The 21,472-nt window shown below is 41.1% G+C and overlaps 1 protein-coding gene and 1 long non-coding RNA gene across 2 annotated transcripts; one reads left to right on the top strand and one right to left on the bottom strand.

Annotated features, from left to right (window-relative positions):
* Positions 1-8,804: 8,804 nt before the first annotated feature.
* Positions 8,805-14,381, bottom strand: otx2b (orthodenticle homeobox 2b). Its single transcript, XM_069714943.1, has 4 exons — positions 14,049-14,381; positions 11,707-11,914; positions 11,049-11,200; positions 8,805-10,361 (listed from the first exon to the last, which is right to left on the bottom strand). Exons 2-4 carry the CDS (start codon positions 11,801-11,803, stop codon positions 9,735-9,737), a joined length of 876 nt encoding a protein of 291 aa, XP_069571044.1. The 5' UTR covers positions 11,804-11,914; positions 14,049-14,381; the 3' UTR covers positions 8,805-9,734.
* A 638-nt stretch (positions 14,382-15,019) lies between these two features.
* LOC138630515 (uncharacterized) lies at positions 15,020-19,229 on the top strand. The gene is made up of 3 exons (XR_011311648.1): positions 15,020-15,420; positions 16,107-16,223; positions 18,588-19,229. It is a non-coding gene; the product is annotated as an uncharacterized lncRNA (long non-coding RNA).
* The last annotated feature ends 2,243 nt before the right edge of the window (positions 19,230-21,472 follow it).

The following is a 21,472-nucleotide window of genomic DNA, read 5'->3' as shown; positions in this document are numbered from 1 at the left end:
CAATGTCATTGATCTGTGATGTGATATGAGTGAGCTAGTGCTGACAGAACATTATAGAAACATGTCAAACGAGTCTTAGTTTATTATGAAAATGTAGTAGAAAAAGTTGCTTTGTTTAAACTTGATTACAGAAAAGGACCGTTTGTGACCTACTTTCTTTAATTTTAGTAATCAACACAAACCTGTAGAAAGTTGACATTTATGTATATGCACTTCTGAAGTTTTTTTTTTTTTTTTTTTTTGGCTTTTATTTGTACTGTGACACATTGTAATCCGTCTAAAGTGTATGATTTCTTATTATAACGCGAAATCATGAAGTTTTGAATTCTAATTGTCATAAAATAGCCTTTTTCTTCTATTTTAAAAAAGGAGTAAAGAGTACACATAAAGAAATTATTGTATAAGTAGTCCAATATGAATTTCATTAGCAGCAGAAGTTGACCTGTTATTACAGCAATCTATTCAAGTGTAGACCTCATTTAATTATAATAGATGCAATTGTTTTTAAGTGCCCTCCCTCCACCTCTCAAATACACACAAACATCATAGTCTTTGTCTCCTGTCTCCTCGTCTGGCATAATACCTCAGGTTAGACACACGCACACACACACACACACACACACACACACACACACACACACACACACACACACACACACAACAGATGCCCCCTGACGCTCATTCACATAAAGCGGGCACGTGATGGACGGCCCCGGGTCCACAGGCCTGCCAGCCTCATGGCATTGTTGTTCCCCTTGGGCAGGCAGCCGGCCTCCCTAAATACCCCTTTGTCTTGGGTTGGATAACAAAGCAGTGGCCAAGCCGCTAGTGTGGCACGCGCACAGCCACTCATCCCCCTGGTCTGTGACCCAAACAGGTGGATAGGAGGGAAGGGCTGGTCGTGGCGGGTGGATGGAGAGAGGAGGGAGGGAGGGAGGGAGGGAGGGAGGGGTAGAGAAGGGGCTGCATCTGTCCCCCACACTCAACGACTCCCTGGGTCAGCTACGGCTCCATATGCTCTCAGGAGAGAGGGAGGCACGCATGCAGACCCAGACTGACAGGTGGAGGGGGGCGGGGGGAGGGGGGGATTAAGAGGTAAAACTGATCAGAGAAGGATTTTGAAACTGTCAAATTAGCTATAAAAAAAAAAAAAAGAAGGAGAGAGATTTCACTTCGAAGAGATTCTGAACCCTGAAGCCATATTGAGTGTTCGGGCTCCATTATAGGAGGCAGTCTGGTCCGTCGTCGGCCGTGTCGCCTCTCGGCTCCACGTCTTCAACGGGCAACTGTTGCTGCGCTCGCGTGTTCACGAACAGTCGGTTCTGTTCTGAAGAACGACAACTATTGGTGCCGTAACGTGCGAGGCTCGTATTGCGTCAGGATTTAAGCACTTTCTCCCTGCTGAGGCCGCATGTTGAGTCTCGCTGGTGTGTCCATTTCAACAGAAAGTTATTTTCTGAGGGATTTGTGCCATCAGATGTGTTCTTGTGGACATTTGCCAGATAAACCACACTACTGCTTTACAAATTCCTCATGAGTAGACTCCCTGTTATGGATGATATAGGAACTTTGAATATTCCACTGTTTTTATCAACTAGAGAGCTGCTGGATATTATACCATATGTTTCAAACCACTGGCTTCTGACAGTCAGCTGTGTTGTACTGTCGATTCATCTCGGCTGTGACCCGTCCGGTTAAAACAAATGCTCAACAGGATAGGAGACGTTTACCTCCGGATAAATGGAAACTGTACAAAAGACATATTTCACCTCTTTGGAAACAGTTGAGGCAGAAATAAGCTCCTTCAGTCGTGAGAAACTTTGAATGACCTTTTTCCCAGCAGTCGTTGCTGTGACTCGTCATAACGGGAAAAGCACAATGACGTCGCAGCATCGGGTGTCCCAGTCAGCCGTGACCGTGATCCAGCGACACCAGAGCCCTGCTCGTATTTAACACGATCTGTTACATCTGTGCTTTCCCCTGCTATGAAATGAAAGTTTGACACCGAGTACGGCAGCGCCGGGTCACAAAGGTGTAAACGCAGGAGCTAGCAGTGTGTACAAGAAGTCGTTTTCATCCAGATGCTCTGGGCTCCGGCAGTAAATCGTTGTTCATACTTTCAGTAAGCCCTTTTCACAGCCAGGCGTCCTGGGTCGTCATAACAGGATGTGCACAGGTGTAATTAATAACCTTAACGAGGACTCGGATACATGCGCAGCACTTGCTCCCTGCAGCCATCGTTAATGTTGTTAAGTACACCTGTGCTTCTCTTGCTGTTACTGGTGGGAATGTTGAAGCTGGTTTCCTGGTCCAGACTAAATACTCTGTTTGGAGTCGATGACCGCTGTAATATTTTAAATTTGAAATATCTTTCCATCGGTGTACTTCCTCATTTTCTGGTAAGGGAATATCTCTATTTCTTATATACCAACTTCTCCAATAGTGAACTATGGACACTACTACCCTACTTACTGCTGTCTGAAATAGGGACATGGCTTACTGTACATCTGTCTCTCCATCCATCAGTATTCTGCTTCCTGTCGATGTGTTACTATCTCACTGGATTATTTGGCCCTGACTGTGTTTCAAACCTGAGCAGGGTTGAGATTTGTGGAGCCCATTTGTAATTGAAGAGATAAAAACGGACTTTTCTCAGACATTTAGTTGAATAAATGTAACGACGGTGAAAAGTTAAGATGGTGTGCTGCTGGTAGAAAAGAGGCTCGGCCGTGTGGATGTGGTGTTTCTGGAAGTTAAAGTATGTTTTGAACTTTTGTGTGTGTGAGATGGAGACGGCTGCTTTCATGTATTCCAGGCACGTTGGATGAAGGCATACACTTGCGGGCCATGAATTCAAAAGGCTTAGCTTTTGTGCGATGACACCCTGAAACAGTTCATTGATGTATAACACTCAATGAAATATTGAAATAAGCAAAGAGGAGATTCGTGCCTCTCCTCCATCTCTGTCTGTCTAACTGTTGTCCATCTGAGGGTGGGGTGGGGTGGGGTGGGGTCTCCACGCTCTAATCTGTTAGATGCAGCTAATTAATTCTTGTTCTTCCTATAGGCCTCCCGTTTCACAAGAGAACGATGTTTGCAGGAGATTAAGCGATAGCGTTGGTTCGAAAGGTGTAAATTATCAGCGAGGCCTCATCACATGCACCTCTTGTTAATTGTTCTAATGAGGAGTCTCATGGGCTCGGCGGCCTGGTGAGGAGGAGAGAAGTGGGTCTTTCACAGGTAACCACTGTATCGTGTGGCTTAGTGGAAACCGGGGAATCAAATATAACCGAATGTGGAAGAGAAAGAAGAAACCGCTGCAGTGTTTTGTGTCTAGTTGTGACGATTTCCTCTCGGGGAAAAGCTCGCTTTTCATGAATTCATAAGATTGACGCTGCTGAAATAATGGGACCAGATATTCATTTGAAATTTAAGTGACTATATTATCGCACGAGTTTTTCTTTATTGAGATATATCGCATTTGTTTTTGATATTCTGTGTAGCCTGTGCTGAGAATATAGAGAACAGAGAGAAATTGGCTCCGTTCACCGTGAAGTCATTAAATTTATAAGCTATTTGTGATCAAAAGGTGTGTTTGAGGCCTTTAACTACTGAGTTTGATCACGGCTTGCATGCAATGTCAAATGTCTGCTGTTATGTTAATATCAGTGCAAGTATTGAAACAAAGGACGACATGAAAGGCTGACTAAATGTTGTCAAATATTGCTACTGAAGTTTTATTCTCTATTGTTTCTGATTTGCACTTGATTCCCCAACAGCCTCACTCAGCCGTGATTTAGTGGGACTGTCAGATTTGAAGTGGGTGTTACGGGTTGCGTCCATCAGTACTTCGGCTCGGACCACCAAGCAGAAAATATTTTGAGCTAGAAGGTTCATTTTTGATCTTGAAAAACCAAAAGCAACACCAAGTCCATGCTCCTTCTGGAGCATCCAGCGCATGTCCTGTGGCCTTCTGTCAACTGGAAATGGTGGGCGTCACGGGATCATCTCCATGACAACCTCATCCATTGAAGAAGGCTGCAAAACATTTTAAAATGTCGAGACAGAAACCACGAAAACAAAACCAAGAACTGAGCATCTTTTGAGTGCGTGCGTGTGTGTGTGTGTGTGTGTGTGTGTGTGTGTGTGTGTGTGTGTGTGTGTGTGTGTGTGTGTGTGTGTGTGTGTGTGTGTGTGTGTGTGTGTGTGTGTGTGTGTGTGTACTGTTTTAGCTGTATTAATGACCGTCAGTCATCACATAGGGGTGATTATACTTTAGTGTGTGGGACATCGCCATTAGGACGATGCATAAACCACAATGAAAATATTTCCATTTGTCTTATAAAAATATATTTTCTAAATAAATGGTTGGAAAATATTTAATCCATGGATTCCGAGTAACTGCAGGTTTAAATATCAACATTTATAATGCCGTTACTATCACCAAGAACGGTTTTAATAATCATTAAGTATAAAATTACTATTCTTGTTTATGTATTTAGTGTTTAATTAATACTGAATACATTTTCCAGTAAAAAAAAAAAATACAATAAATGAAACCCTCGAGACAAAATTTCCTTCAAATGGACAGCCAGTGTCCAGCCTTAACTAGGTGAGCTTTAACTAACTAGGTATTAACTCCACCCATAAGCACAGTAATAATGTGTTTTTTTTAACATATGCTGAGGTCTGGTAATCTTCTTATGGGTTTGAGGTTTTTTTTTTCTGCATCTCCGAATAGCTTAACAAAATATGGCTCAGTAATGGATGGTTGTATCCTCATCCATCGCCCTCCTCCCACCTACTATAACTTGAAATAGGCCATCAAGTGGCTAATGAACTGATAAGCCCTCTGTGTCCTATGGGGCTTATGAACATCATAAGCCAAATGTTTGGGTATATTCGGTGAGACAGTTTTTAAAGAGCACTAATGTGGGACCCTGCTAGAATTTTTTTTTTTTAAGTCCCTCCAGTTGCTGGAGTATAAAAATGTCCCTTCACATGCGTGTGTTTGGCTAGAGGAAGAAAGAAATTGCTGCAGGCCGAGAATAAAATGATAAAGTGTTCGGAGTATTTTTGAGGTTGTCTTATAGGTTGTGTGACGCTCGCTGCTGCAGAGAGAGTGTGTGGCCCTTTTGCTTTATCAGACCTCCAGCTAGTCAAGCTGCTAGTATCATTATCAGTTTAGGATATCTGTAAATCCATGGATTTGTGTGAGCAGTCTGAGAAATTAAAATAACATGCTTTTTACTGCGCTTACTTCAAATCTCTTTAGACTTCATTTTTTAAAACATCTAAATCTGTTATTATGTAGGCTATACAAAACCCTTTTAATTTTAATCTTTGACAAGATTATCAAATTCATTGATGATGTCACAAACTTAAATAATTTCAGAAAATGTCGACTAAGCCTGGATAAGCACTTTCAAGGGGATACTACTGGATTAGCTTAAAATGTTATTTATTTGTGTTGTTGTTTTTTTCTTGTAAGTTGTTGGCACATTTTTACACATCATTATTGATTTTATTTTTATTTCCATTACATTGTTTAGCCATAAATACACATGCATATACTATATCAAGCATGCAGTCTATCAGACAAGTTGAACGATTTAAATGCAGTGTGGTAATTTGGATCTAAATGACTGTGTTCTTTAATTGAGAGCCATAATTTAATTTCTACAATTTTAATAAAGTGACCCACATTCCCGGGTAGTTATTATAATCTCTCTCAGTCTGGCTTTCTCAGTAATAAACTAGTTTTTTTTTTTTTTTTTTTTTTTCCTTTTCCGTGAAAAGTAAAGAAGCAAAATATAAACGTGTACTTTGACTGCGATTCGTTGGTTTGAGGGAAAATCACTTGAAGATTTCTGTAGGTAAAAAACGAGGGAATCACCATGTCCATCATAGGCTGGTAGAAAGTTTTGGAAATAAAACCACTTACTCTCCTCTAACTGTCATATCTGCTCGGTGTGTAATCCCCCCTCATTCCTCCTGCAGTCGCTGCGGCCTGTACTCGTCGCAGGCCGATGCTCGCAGAGGGGGAGTCGGAGTTGGTTAGAGGCCGGACAGAAGTCCGACTCGGGGCCGAGGGGCGCAGCGCGGCCCGCTCAGACAAAAAACAACAACAACCAAGAGGGATTAATGCTGCGTCTGTTGGTCCCACATGCTCCTCAGCGCTGCTTTGGTCTTGATTAAAACTCATTGTATGTATGAAGAGTTGCGGAGGCCGGATGCCTAATCCTCCTCATGACTTGTGCACTTTGAAGACACGAGGCTCAAGGTTACAATAACAATCGGGCTGAAGCCATTGTTTCAGCTGATAATGGATATATCAGCGAGCACTGATCAGGCCCACAAGTGCGTTGTTTACTAGACGAGAAAATTCAAATGATAACTTTGAAAGCATTCGGCTGTGAACGGACCCATTTCCGTAAAGCTGCAGTGTTTCACCGAGAGTTTGCAGTGACCTTCAGTTTGGTATTTTTGTTTGTCATGTTGGTACCATTTCATATTCAGAGGGACTCGTTAGCGGTGAAGTTTATTTTTGTGTGTTTCTGTTGTTACGTTCTTGGGGGGTTCAGTTCCCTTTCATAAGAGTGACTCGTGTTTTTCTAACCAAGCGCATTTATTCAAATCAAAATGATCACTTAAAAATTGAGATTATGCCTGTTCTACTTCTCATCTCATCTTTAGACTATTTCTTCGGCAACTTATTGCTGTATGATGCATTTCTCTCAGTCTCTTAGAAATAGGAGTTTTTCTTCTGCTGGAAGTGACCATACAGTCAGAAACCCTTTTTTTTGTTTTTCCTCCTCCTTTTGCTTAAGCAGTCTGTATGAAGGAGTTGTTGACACTGGGACACATCTCATGAATATTCATGACCTATTGTTTCCAAGTTCAATTGTTTAATTGTTTATGGCCATAACGATGCATATGTGTATTGCTTAACTTGGCGTTGCATTCTATATATTTATAACTGATTTGAATTTTAGGACGTGTGATAATTTAAATAAACTTACAACAGTCACAAACTGAAAATAAGCTGTTTTTACTTCACCCTTGAATACGTTTTATAAGACCTTCTGTATATAGGCATAGAAGTCTTTCTGAACCACACACACACACACACACACACACACACACACACACACACACACACACACACACACACACACACACACACACACACACACACACACACACACACACACCTATTTTCTGACCAAGCAGGGGTGGAATCAAAGTCGCTCTTCTCTTTAACGCTTCGATTATTTCAAGCAACGCTTTTAATTAGTGCGCTCCTTTAGCGGAGACTCTAATGAAAGACAGATTATTGGCAATGTCAAGGATGCTAATTGAATGTTGGACTTCTAACAATTAGCCCACTGCAGAGCCATGGCGAGTCATTACAGATCCCATTCCCGCTCTGACTTTATTGTCGTCAACTTGAGAGCGACGTCGGACTTCAGAGTTGAAGCAACAAAAGTAAAAGAAAACACAACCTCTTTTAAAAGCAGCGTTCACTTCCTGACTCCTCAAACATTCTTTTAAAAGCCTTAACTTCTCCTGTGAGCTTCAACAGTCACCGTTACGATTTTATGCAAATAAACTGCACTGACTTTATGCATGAGGGGGAAAAAAGTTTTTAAGTCATCTGGCCTTGACAACCCACATTACAATAAAATACATAAAAATATACCCTAAGGAGTATTTTCTTGTTCAGAATGTTTAAATGTCTTACATTTTAGTGTCGTGCTTTTTCAGTGTAATTCCTTGGACGCCTTTTTTTTTTTATTTAGCCTACAACTCAGTCATATTCACAGAAATTATGACCTACAACAGAGCAACAGCATAATCAGCAGGGATAATTTTATTAATTTGCTTTACTCTAATATCCCTTTAGGTTTAAAGCTCTGCTGCAGTCTATCTCCTTCCATATAAGTAGTAAGATAATTACTGCAGTTGCTTGATAGATGAATGAAATATCATTGCCACATTTTTTTTTTCTAGTTGCGTGAAATATGCGCTCATTTGGGGATCAGGCGTGTGAAGCCGCATGCCGCGGGGCTTTGAATGGGACCACTGCTGCCCTGCGCCACACACAAACCCCCGCTGGTAAAATATTGGGATTAACATCTCTTGGAGTCCGGGATTAAACACATCTTTCTCAAACCGCACACTCTTTCACTTCTATCTGAATTACACAACCGGAAACAAACACACAAAAAAAGAACATTATAAAGCATGAATTTGTTCTTTTTTCGTCTTCAGAGAATTATTTTTTTTCATGCAGTCTGTATTCAATAATCACAAGACAACAGATCCCAGCAATATGACTTAAATCCATATTATTATATTTGATCATTTTAGATGTGTTGGAATAACTAATTATGCATGAGAAAACAGTGTTAGGTCGCCACTGACTAGTGTAAGAAGTACTCACTTAGACGGCAATTATTGGCCTAATTAATGCAAACTTTTTAATTTAACCCCAGAACGCCCCACGTCACCCCCACTCCAGTTTAAAAAAAATGTGAACTAATGATTTATTCCAAAATTATTATTTTTTTAGATCTTGTGTCAAATGGTACAAATTCCTCGTAACCCAAACAAACCCATTTGGAGAATAATTTTACGGACGTTGCCAGAGTGCCGCTTTGTTAATTTCCCCCATCCAACACACACACACACACACACACACACACACACACACACACACACACACACACACACACACACACACACACACACACACACACACACACACACAAGCACACACAGATCGTTTCTTGATGAAAGAGTAAGCTCACAGGACCTTTATTCATGTCTTTTCAGCGGTGAGGTCACACCATCTTTGGAGCCAGTAAAGGATCCACAATCACCGTGTTGAGATCAATGGAGGGGAGCAAGTGTAGAGCTCTCAGCAGCCGAGAGTCTTTTCCAGTATGGCTAACCCTTGATTATTACTACCACCATGTGCTTGTCTCTCTTTGTGATGCGGTAATTTAACCATTAGCATCTTTCGTTGTTCAAAAAAAGTTAGAAATCTATTAAAATCACAGCAGAGAGTCTGATGCGAGGGGGGCTCACAAATTGCATACAATACAACAGATCACAGTTTCGAAGGCTAGCACAGATAAAAAAAACACATATGTACCATTTATATAAGACGCACACTGATTGTCTCTTAGAAACTACATATTGATTCCTTATAAACACTTTTTTTTTCTTAAATAAAGTAGTGCATCCATGTCCACACACCATCCTCATGTCTCTCTGCCAGCAGGGCGGCAAAGTTGTGGAAGAAGCTTTAAGGAGGTCTGTCCATCCCGAGCACTTCACCAGGAGAATTAACTTGAGTTTTGATCTTTAGTTTTAGTTCCGTGGCTGTGGTGTACTTTTCTTTCAGAGTCCACTCTGTGTTGTCCTCAACAGGTGTTTTTTTTTTTTTTTTACGCATAGAGGCACACACTGACGGATATAGATGAGGGGCGACAACCTGTGAATGAACGGGGAAAAAAAAATCTCTTTGCCAGTGCTAAAATAAATTAAACCTCTCCTCTAGGAGGACCAAAGACCATCATGCCAAAAACTCGAGGCCCCTGAGAGCCCTGCCTCGCGGTGCCAGGCTCACGTTTTAACCAGTCTGATGTGTTTTATTGAGGGATGGCAGCGCTGTGTCTCATGTGATCGTCATTGTTTGTGCACCTTTTGACAGCAGATTGGTCTGTTCACAGGACCTGGAATTTCCACGAGGATGTTTGATCCTTATAATCCAAGCAATCGGCATTGAAGTTCAGCTTCCACGACGCCGCTTGGTCCTTATAATCCAAGCAGTCTGCTGTGGAGTTGAAGCCCAGGCCGGACGTCCCGTAGCCCTGGGTGGAGAGGGACGCCGGGGACTGGTTCAGATGGCTTGTGACCGCGTTTGTGCTCATCGGACTGAGAGTCGACCCCGGGCCTGACAACTGGTGGTGCATGGGAGTGAGGTAAGAGCCGCAGTCCATACCCCCGAAGTAGGACGTAGACCCAGCGTAGCCCTGGCTGTAGCCCGAGGCCTGGGTGTAGGTCATGGGATAGGACCTCTGCATGCAGGAGGAAGAGGTAGATAGGGGATCTGAGAGAGGAGAAATGGACGCCGGACTCCAGATGGACACTGGGGCGGCGGTGCTAGTGGAGATGGCGGGGGCTGTGGTGGTGCTGGTGGGGGGCGTGAACTGGCCGCTGGCCCCGCTCTCCGAGCTCACTTCTCTGGTTGGGGAACTTTTCTTTTTGGCAGGTCGCACCTTGTTCTGGCCCCCATTCTGCTGCTGCTGCTGCTGCTGGCGACACTTTGCTCGCCTGTTCTTAAACCAGACCTGAAAGAGGAACACAACGTCACTGTCGAAATCCCTTAATTATAGCGTGACCAAAATAAGCCGTTTGTCAAAAAGAATTTAGAGCACAAACTGTTCAATATTTTCCCACCGCAACCAACACTACCCCTTTTTAAAATATATAAATATGTATATTTCTTATCAAACCAGTGTAAAAAAAAAAGAAAAAAAAAGGATAATTTCGTTTATTTAAAAATAAAAAAAAATAAAAAATAAAAATAAAAATAAATCAGCAGACTTATTTGCAATCAAGTTTTCGGTACCAGTACACTGATCCGTCTGATTTTATTACCCGAATTCTCGGAACAGGAATCTGTCCTTAAGTGGAATTATTTCACCCCACTGGCAAACATTTTCCAGTTGATTTAAGGAAGACAAGACGCCAACTTTAGATATACTGTCAGTCACGGGTGAAGCTGTTTCTTCCAGATAAAGCAGTTTCATTCGATCTGTTTTGTTTAATATGTTTCCCTGTAATTTAGCCAGATCTATCCTATATATAAGGAAATATACACAATACTTGTTTAATCGAACAAATTTGTTAAAGGAACACCCAAAGTATTATTTTTTTTTAAATTTTTTGTTCGTCAAAAAACATGTCAGTACATTTTTATTCCTTGAACATAAAACGATAATTTTCATATATGACGGAAGGTCTGTTCAACTCACCTGTACTCGGGACTCGGGTAGATTGATTTTCAGCGCCACCTCTTCGCGCATGAATATATCTGGATACCGAGTTTTGGCGAACAACGCCTCCAAAACGTCGAGCTGTGCGCGCGTAAAGGTAGTCCTCTCTCGCCTCTGCTTCCGTGGCGTGGCTGCAAGTACAGAATAAATGTAAATCAAATAAAATATGTCACTTATGTGTACATTTACAAGTATAAAGAATAAAAGTGAACAATTCAAAATGTTGTAAGTAATAGACTGTATTTTGGTTGTTTGCGTAATTACGCACGAGTTGTGAAGAGACTTAAACGCCGGTGGCAAATTACAGCACCAGACATACTTGAGTGTAACGTGCCCAAAACAAAAATTATGCAGTTTAAGCAAAACTCGAAGCAATTTGTCAGTAATTTCTTCTGGAGCCACGTCTAAAATTAATATAATCAAGAGGAGACTCCAGGGTTAGTGTTCAGTCGGAACTGTGGGTGACATATTTGAACAACATAACCTGATTTGTTAGATTAGTCAAAGAATGAACTGCCAGTATTTACTCTCCTTTAGTCTTTCTACCAAAATTCAGTAATTACGGGAACTACTTTTTTTTTTTTTTTAACGGGTGTTCTGTCGATCATCTCAGATATTTTAAAAAGTTGAAACCCACCTGGATAGCCCACTGATGGATGTAAAAGGTCCATTCCGGAAGTAGTTAAGCTGAGGCCATTGACTGTGTAAGGTGGTTGCTTTAGATAAGACATCATGCTAATGTTTGTCTGAGGGCTGAAGTTGGAAAAAATTTTGAAAACTGATTGGGCTCTCGAGGTGTACTTGGTGTCCTCTGTTCGCCGTGTGGTCCGTGTTACACCGGGCACCTGTTCCAAAGAAGAAGAGGATGTCGATGAAAGTGTGTGAGGATGAAGTGAAGTGATATTAGCTCTGCGTTGACATGGTGCTGTCGCGAAATAAACCCTCTCTAAAACGCGTGGCGCTCCTCAAAAGGCACCAATCACATCTCCAGCTGTCCTCATCTCGACAACCCCCACTCCCCTCCCACGAAAAAAACAAACAATACACGGGCACTGTAATTGCAACAAGTCACTTCAAAATTTAATTAAAGTACTGGTATACAAATTAAACAGTGGAACATATTGGCTAAAACTAAACCTCTTTTAAAATGAAACCTAAAATAAACAAACAAATAAATAAATATTTACTGGCCAAAAAAAAACCCTCCATGAAGCCATTTCTCTCTTTTTTTTCTTTCCTTTTGGCTGTATTTTTCATATATAATATAGGTTGTAAACGTCCTCAATTGGATGAAAAAAAGTAAATTGAATTGATGTTTTTGAAACCTGTGAATGTTTAAATCTATGAATAAAAATAATCCTCTCTCTGGCTCAATTTAATGTTGAACTCTGTTTAAGAAAGCCTTGATGAAAATGACTTCGTGTTTAAAAAAAAGAAAAAAGATTTAAATTAATATTTAGGGTTATTTAGTGAGGAAATTATTTAGATATTTTTTTTTATTAATGTAAAAAAAATATATATATATATTATTTGAAGCATTAAAATGGACATATGCTTCCCCGTTGAATGTGTGTGTGGAAGTCCTTTAAACAGACATAAATGTGCTCTGTGATGATGACTGGTACATTTGATTGCTGTCAATTCAACTTCAGTGACCCTCACCCGCTATCCCCACTGTGCCTCTTGATTAGTTGCATTTTTGTTTCCTCAATATCCAACGGTTTTAACCCCCTCATCCCAATCTGTCACACTTAAAACAGACCCGTCAACCAGTTGCACACACCCGCTCAATAATAATTACCCTGGCCAACAATTAATTATGATAAATGTTTTTTTTGTTGATGAATTAAGCAGATAATCCAAGTGGCACCTAACTGCTGCAGTTTGGTGTCAGTGCAGTCCAAAGAGAGGGCTTCAGGCTCTTAAAAATGATGCCGCCAATTAAAACTTGCTTTTCTCCTAAATACATTATTTTGTACGTTTATGAGGATGAAGTAATTACATCATGTTTTTATTAGTCTAATGTGAATAATCTTCAGCACTTTGCAAAAACATTAAAAGCTCATAAATGCCAAACTCCTAATTTAGACGCACCAATACAATCTGTCACTACAGTCTTTTAACACGGCTACAATATATTAAATATGAGCTTTTGGTTTATTGTTTTCTGAATTATTAATCTCTGGAGGAGTAGTAGACAGAAAGGGCCCCGAAGGACGAGCAGGACGAGATATATTTTTCTTCTTTTCGGGCAGCTTTCAGACCCAACGCCTCCACACAAATGGATAATTTGTGTTGCAGTATTTCCTCCATTAATTTAAGATGAATAGAAGTGTGCAAGGTGAAACAAATATCGCTTTTTTTTTTAAAGACAGAAACTTCCCTGCGTATGGACTCTGCGTCCTCTCTGCAGTTCAGTCAGTAAGAGTGTGAAATTGGTAAAATATGACCTCCAGGAATCATATGATTATGAAAAAGGCAATTATAAAATGAGGAAAGATTAAATTAAGCTTTGAGACCGTCTTTGTTTCCATAAGAAGAAACCATCATAATGTTATTACTTCAGTTTGATTTATAATTATCAGATGCTCCATATCATGTGGATTTAAATCATTTTCGTCTTTAAGATTTCTGTTCATTGAAACAGGTTTGGTGCCGAGACACACACCTCATGTCTCTGCCCAAATACAAAATAGGCAGACTGAGTGAAAGACGGTTTAGTTCATCTGGAGTTTGATGCCAGTAAACACGCCGAAACCTTCTTACCAGCATTTCTTTGTTTTTTGTGGGTTTTATTTGAGCACCAGTAACACCGTTTTGTTTCCTCATTCAAAGTAAATGATGTGGTAAGCTTTGGAAATGTGATTTTATTTCAGGTGCGATTATAGTTCGGGCTTTATTTCTATAGAGTCTAATAATGATAATAATAAAGTCATTAGAAATATGGATAATACAAATATGACTGAAAGCTGAACTTACCCTGATATCGACGAGTGGAAAGTTCTTTGTCTACTTGGTTTCCTCCAGGAGAAATAATAAAACTCGGTACGAATCAGCGACGTCCTGCTGGATAGAATAAACGATCACAGAACCAAGCAGAAGCAGAAGCAGCCTTCTTCAGTGGTAGAACATGAGTGCAGATAAAAGTTGAGCGTTGAAGCGCCTGCATCAGGTTTTGAAGCGATGCGACAGCAGCGGAGTGATGGAGGAAGCTGCATGTACGCCTTTAGGATTTGTTGGTGTGAAGTGGTTTGAGTTAGATTTTGTACAAACTGCCAGCCAATGGGAGCCGCAGGACTGAGCTGAGGTCTGTCTCTGTCTCCGTCTCCCACACTGGTGGGGAGGGTTTTTTTTCTTTTTTTTCAGGGAAACAAATGTCTCCAGCTACTTTTTTTTTTTTTGACGCACAGTCTTCAGCCAATGGCAGCGAGAGGGCGACTGACAACATCCCCATCCCACCGCAGAGGGAACACTAATAAGAAATAAACGGTACGCCGGTGGATGATGAGAAGTGGAGTTTAAAGCAAGGAAAACTCCCTTTATTTATCATTTTATAACATTTTATAGTATACATTTCTGCTCCCCAATAAAGTGAGAGGCAGCTCATGTGCTACATAAAGCGGAGGAGACGAAATAAATGCACAAATAAAGAGTTTTCCCGAAAATATCATGTATGGCACACACCGTTTAAAAATTAACAATTCGATCACTTATTTTTTTTGGTTTTTTTACACACTCACAAATGCGTTTTAATATTTTTTAAAAAAATCAAATGCAATAGATTAAAATTATAAAGTTCCGAACAGTGTTATACAATCAAAACGTCGTCGCATAAAATTGCGTATTTCCTCCGCGAGGCATCTTAACAGGAATAATGTGCAGCTTTTTCTATCGTGAAGAGCTGAAAGTAGAAGTAGAAATAAATCTGTGTTGCGAAAAAAAAATGGGAGTAAAGCAGAGCTCTCCATGTGAAGGCTGCACCGTCCTCTCACATTCCAGCGCGTCGCAAAAAAGAGGGATTTAGAGCGACTTATTTCCTTAAAACTGTCCTCCCATCCACAGAGCCAGCCAGTCTGCTGCCATCAGCCTGAAACAGGCCGGCACCTAAATTTTATACCCCGAATATTTACAGGTGGGTTACCCACAGAGAAGACACCTGAGCAGCCGAGGACTTTCAGCCACCGCACCTGCAGTATTCACGACCAGAGGAGGAGAAATGCGATTAAAAAATAGAAGAAGAAGAAAAAAAAAAAAAAAATGCCGGTTTCTTCACCAGAACGACTTTCACTCATTTCACTTGAAACGATTTGTGCCAGAAGATGTGCAAGATAAAAGACTTCTTTATATGAAGGTAGGCTTCTTTTATTTTAGTTTGCATGTACTGTAAATGGAAGTGCATATTTAGCTTGTGATAATAATATATAGGCTGTAATTATGACAATAATAATAATAATGATTATAATAATAAAAAAATAAGTGTTTGTGTATTTTTGTTGTTATCCTCATAATAGTTATTTAGTGCAGGGTTGATATTATTTCACATTTACTGAGGCCCAACAAGCTGCAAGGGACAAATAAGCCTCCTCTACGTCACTTGAATTTTGAACCTGCGTGCCCATCTCAAAATAATATGCCGAGGGTTTTTGTCACGGCTTGGTAAATGTATCATCTTAAGAGGCTTTGTGGAACACCTACACACACACACACACACACACACACACACACACACACACACACACACACACACACACACACACACACACACACACACACACACACACACACAGAGTCACATACGCAGCGCTCTTGCACGGACACACCCGCTCACTTCAACCAGATTTGAATATTGATTTAGATTTATAAACACAGACAGACCGTGGGGTTTTATGAATCGTCATTTGCCTCTGTGTGTGGAAGGCCAGAGTCAAAGGTGCAGTGGCAGCTGCTGGGAGAAGTGCGAGCTGCAGCCTCTGTGGAGCTCACAAACAACAGCACACTGTATCAACTTTACAAACTCGGTGAAATGTGTGTTGACAGGTTTCGATCACAGGGGAGCTGGATGGATCATAAACTTGGATTTCTTTACAGAGCTGAGACCTGATGGCAGCAGAGGAAAAGTTTTACTGGGTGTCTTTGATGATGCATCACATTCAGGTAACCCCGTTTATTTATTCATTTATTTTTTTCAATTCATGTTTAGGCTCTTTCCTTTTACAGCTGCACTACTTCACTGTTACAAAAGTGGTTTAACAGAAATCTCTCTTTAATGTCAGTTTCAATATATTCATGTTATCATATGGAGGGCAACTTCAAACGGCTGTGACAGTCAATAATGGGTTTTTAATAGTTACTGTTTGTTTTATGATCATCACATTAATTAGTCTTTTTACCACACCAGACTCCATGCAAAAATCATCATGTTTTAGCGCAGGATGCAAAGTAGAAGCCCTCAGCTGCTTTAGAATATTTAATATTATTTGACATGCATGTCCTAAAGGTACAGGGCCTATGACACGGACTTTTAAATCATCTGAAGGGAACATAAAAATAAACAATTTGTTACTGAAATATACACTTATAAAAAAATATTTTATTAATGTTCCCTTATAGCTATTTGGCAGCTGCATGGTAAAGCATCCTATAACGCGAGACTTTCACACTGCTGCGTGGAAAATTGTGACGTGTGATGCTGTTATCTGCTGGATCTCACCGTTTAAATCGCTAAATAATTTATTAAACTGTAAAGCCAGGCCCTCCGCAGGGACTTTGTATCTTAAAAGGACGTTTAAAGGGAGAAGGAGTTAAACGCCTCTGGCGAGCAGCGCTCCCACTGACTCCCGGCTAATTGACGACGACGGCTTTTATCTCCGCCTCTGCTCCACTCAACCTGAGGGTGAGGATTTCACGAGGCCCGCTCCAACCTGTGATTTCTACCAGTTAACGCGTAGCCATACATCTTTTAAAATGCACTGCACAGGCCTGGGTGTTTGACCCTTGTTTGATAGTGTTGAAAGGAAAATTAAAAAAAAAAAAAAAAAATCAGTATTTTACGATTGGATAATTACCTGCAGGCAGCCCCCTTCTCTCCCCGCTCTGTGCCTTTATACAGGCGTGAAAATAAATAATCAGTACATTATAGATTGAATAAATGTATGGTTTTAGATTTAAATAAAACAAAATAAAATACAAACTGGATTTTTTTTTTTGGAGCAAAACTAATCACATATTTGCAAATGATCTGAATTTTTGCACATTTACCACAAATATCCATATTGTTACAATCCAGGCAGCTTTCCTCTCCCCTCCTCTTACCTCTTTCCCTCCTTGTTGGATATTCGCATGGCTGCATGTGAGGAATGTGTTGGTGGAATTCATTTTGAGCTTAAAAACAGACAGAAAAAGGGAACCAAATCCAATAAGGTATTCATATAGAAATGCTGATAATCTCTAATGTCAGGAAAATCACTTCTGCACTTGAATTTACTTGCAATCAATGCTAGTGAGCCTTTAATCATTCAGAATTTTAACTTTGTATATTTTTTCTCTTCTTTTCTTGTTCTTTATTAAATACACAAAGTTATTATTTATATCCCAACTGTTGGTGAAACATGACTTTAGATCTGTGCTTTTCTCAATCAAAATTCTCACCACCCATCCAGATATTATTCAGTGCAAAAATGGAAATTGTTATGCTAATGTAGTACTCATGTTTTAAATTTCTTTACTTTAAATTAGTTGTATTTAGGATCAGAGTCAAGTTGCTGAAATGACTGGGGTTAAAATCCATTATTTACCAGTGACACAGACAGTAATTACTGTAGATAGATATTTGGTGTGTGTTTGGTTGTGAGTGTGTGGGTGAGCGAGAGGAAGAAAGAGAGGGAGATGAGCTGAAGTAGGATAATCACAAGCTGTATTTTAATTAGCCTGGCAGGTTTGATGGATACGTTGCAACTGCTGCTGCTTTGCGGAAAAAAAGAAAGAAAGTGCACCGCATAGTGAGCAAGATGTCTAAACAGAGGGCTTTCCCCGCACTGTTCCCTTATCACAAAGGAGCTAAACCTTTGTGTAATGTAACATGTAAGTGACCCCAGAGGTCATCAAAACACACTCAGTCTCCTCCCCAGGGATTAAAGGGGCACAAACCTCATTCAGTGTCTGTTTGGGAAGAGTTTACTGACTCAGAGGCACACAGGCATTTTGAACAGGCAAGCTCTCGGCATCTTGGATTTCAAACACTTATTGACAATTTAGTTTGGGTTGAAAGTTCTGCTTAAAATGGTTCCAGATGTGCCGCTGAATGAGTCTGTTCTCTAGTTTCTAGGCTGCACCTCTTCAATGAGTTGATGCCCAAATTGTGGCATTATAGGTTTATTTCTCACAAATTTCTCCATAAGTGTAAATGTGGAGCCTCCATTAATGGCATGGCTGGCTGTGTGTGTTGCCAAGTTTGTTCTTTCCATTAATATGACATGCCTTTTAATTAGTGCCATAATTGTTTGTGTTGTGTTTGCGCAGGAGTTCGCCAACAAACAAAACGGATGCAATTAAACGCACTCGCCTTCAGATCATCAATGAGGAGACAAAGTCAAGACTGGTGGAAAGCCGACAAGGACAAATAAGGCAAGCGAAGTCTCTGCTGCCTCAAGGTTAACACTGACTGAATGAACTGAGTGGAGAGCTCGTCTTCAAACAATCTGGATCATTTTTCCACAAAGAAACAGCACTTACTGCTTTTTATATCACCTGACATAACACTTGATTCATGTTTTATTTTTGTATCATCACTGAAAAATTATCGTCACATTTCACTTTATTCTTTGACTTGTAAATTAAAGATTAATTTCCAACTAAAGACATTTATGTTTCTGTCACTATCAGAGCTCTACCGCTCTCCTTTTCTCTCCCTTCACCTAACCATCAGTCGCCTTCTCCTGTGTGTGCTGAGGTGTCTGCACGGCGTGGTAAAACCTGCCCTGCAGACCGGACCTCTCAAGTCTTCAAAGGAGGAAGAACTCAATGTGAGGGATTTGTTCAGGCTTATTTGGTAACCTAGGATTTGAATTGGATTCTGGGAGGCATTCATAACACATTTGAAAATGTTACATTGTGTGATTTTGTGTGTAATCCCCATAATAAATTTTTGAAATGGTCACAGCACTTGCACAACTGTGACTATTCATGATTTATCAAATGGTTTTCTTGTCTTGCCTTTCGGGAGTGAGGTGTGCGTTGCCTGCGGGCAATGGGGCGATCTCATCTGTCGGTTAGGAGGAGCTGCTGAAGAGATTTTTAACCTTTCGCTCAACATTGTTATGTTTATTTGACCTGAATATGTGATCGGGTCAGAGACCGTGCTTCCACAGGGATTCTCTCAGACCCCCCAACAGCACTGGAGCATTTTAACCACTAGTGGATTATACCTCCCCGGGTGGAGGGTTAGTGTACACACACACACACACACACACACACACACACACACACACACACACACACACACACACACACACACACACACACACACACACACACACACACACACACACACACTGTAGGTACAGTTTATTTAACTCACTGTATATTTCATCACCCTCATAGAATCATAAGTGGCTTTCTCTATCACAACTTCTAAAGTGCTCCACACTTTATTTCCAGTGCAACGATATCATTTAATACTTGTTGCAATTATGTCACAAGTCTAATGCCATATTTAAAAAGGATCCTGTTTTGTGACATATTAAAAAAAACTGCTTTACAGAATATATACTCACTTAAAAAAAAATCCTTAAGCATTAAATCAAATATTGGCAGACGAAGTCCGTTCTTTGTGTTTACATCAAACTTGTGTAAGTTGCATTTGGACCACGACTGGCTCCGAACTACTTGTGATGTCACAAAACCTTTTACGCTTACATTTAAAGCACAGACATTTCCCCTTTCTTCCAGTTCAAACAGCCAAATGAAGAAACGACAAGCAAAGCACATTTCTGAGTGAAGATTGTATTATTCTCCCCCTTTACCATCAAAATGAATGATGTGTGTTTGTAAAGCCAACAACTGTTGGTGAGGTGCTTCAGAGGGAGTCCAGAGGAAGAGGGGACTAACTTTCTACATGAACGTACCCGATCAGATGGTTTGGTGACTCCGCTACTTGGATTTCTCGTCTGTTTCATGTAACTCTCCCGCCTTAGTTCGATTAGAGCAAGAGCAATGGTGTGTGTGTGTGTGTGTGTGTGTGTGTGTGTGTGTGCAAATCAGCATTTGTGCCCTGTCCAAACCCCACTTTGCTTTGAATGACACTTTGGCGATGCCCCCAGCTCCCCACTTCGACTTCTCAAGCGTACCCCCTGTCAGTTCCAACTCTGCCAATTCCTCTCATGTCTTTAATATCTCTCTTTGGGCCCTTGGTTTTTGCCAGTGAAGGCTCCCCCGTGACAGTTGGACATTGCCGTCACATTTGGGAGACAGCGGCGGGTGTTTGTAGCGTTCCCAGCCCCAGGCCTGTGGGGAATCTGTGATGGCTCGCCTGTCAGCCGGCCCCTCCCCTGTAATTAGGAGAGTAAACACAGCGTCTGGCTCGGCTTGGGGGAGAAGTAGGAGGGAGCAGAGGAGGGGACCGGCCGGCTCCTGTCCTCCCGCTACTTGAGCTGTCCAGGAGCAGCTTCGGATTGACTGAGAGTTGATGCGCACTGTATCACATCCCAGCACAGGACTGACATGTGGAGGAGAGAGAGCAGTCTGTTAACATGGGGAGACATCTCACGTTTCCATGTGTGCCTTGTTAAGCCTCAGCGAACCAGTGAGGAGGCTGAGGACTGAACTATTGTCGAGATGTAAAAACTGATCATCCAAGTTGATCTGAGAGCTGTTAATGAAAGTGATGAGAATATGAGAAGTGAAGAGCATGATGACGAGTTAAAGTTGTCCTGTAAAGTAGTTCTTGTACCTTTTTCTTTTTTTTTTTACAAGCAGAAGGCCGATAATCTAAACCACACCACGACTAAGCCTTCGTCTCTTCACCTCTCTCCTGGTTGCCCGGGGGACTGGTCAGTGGCTAGAGGAATGTGTTGTGGGCTGGGGTTGTAGCTGTAGCTTTGGGACCAGCTTTGGGGGAGCGCCATCCCACCCTTACCCCAGCTACTCTACTCTGCCCAGGCAGGGAGGTGGGCTGCGGGAATGCTGAGACCAGGAGGGAGGAATTTCACTGGAGGACCTGCCAGAGAAATGCCATGCAGAGAGCGATGAAGAGAGAAACCTAGATAGAGAGCGAGAGAGAGAAAGAGAGAGTGAGAGAAAGAGGGAGAGAGAGAGAGAGAGAGAGAGAGAGAGAGAGAAATTGAGGTCTCAGCCAATTGAAACGCAGCCTGTCAGTGTCATTCTGGTTTTGTAGGATGCTTACTGAT

Source organism: Brachyistius frenatus, unplaced genomic scaffold (assembly GCF_029030835.1).
Source record: "Brachyistius frenatus isolate BFR_SWC_R1_liver_20210118 unplaced genomic scaffold, ASM2903083v1 Contig_136, whole genome shotgun sequence".
NCBI lineage: Eukaryota > Metazoa > Chordata > Actinopteri > Embiotocidae > Brachyistius > Brachyistius frenatus.
Note: the sequence above shows the minus strand (reverse complement) of the source record. Positions and strands in the feature narration are given on the sequence as shown.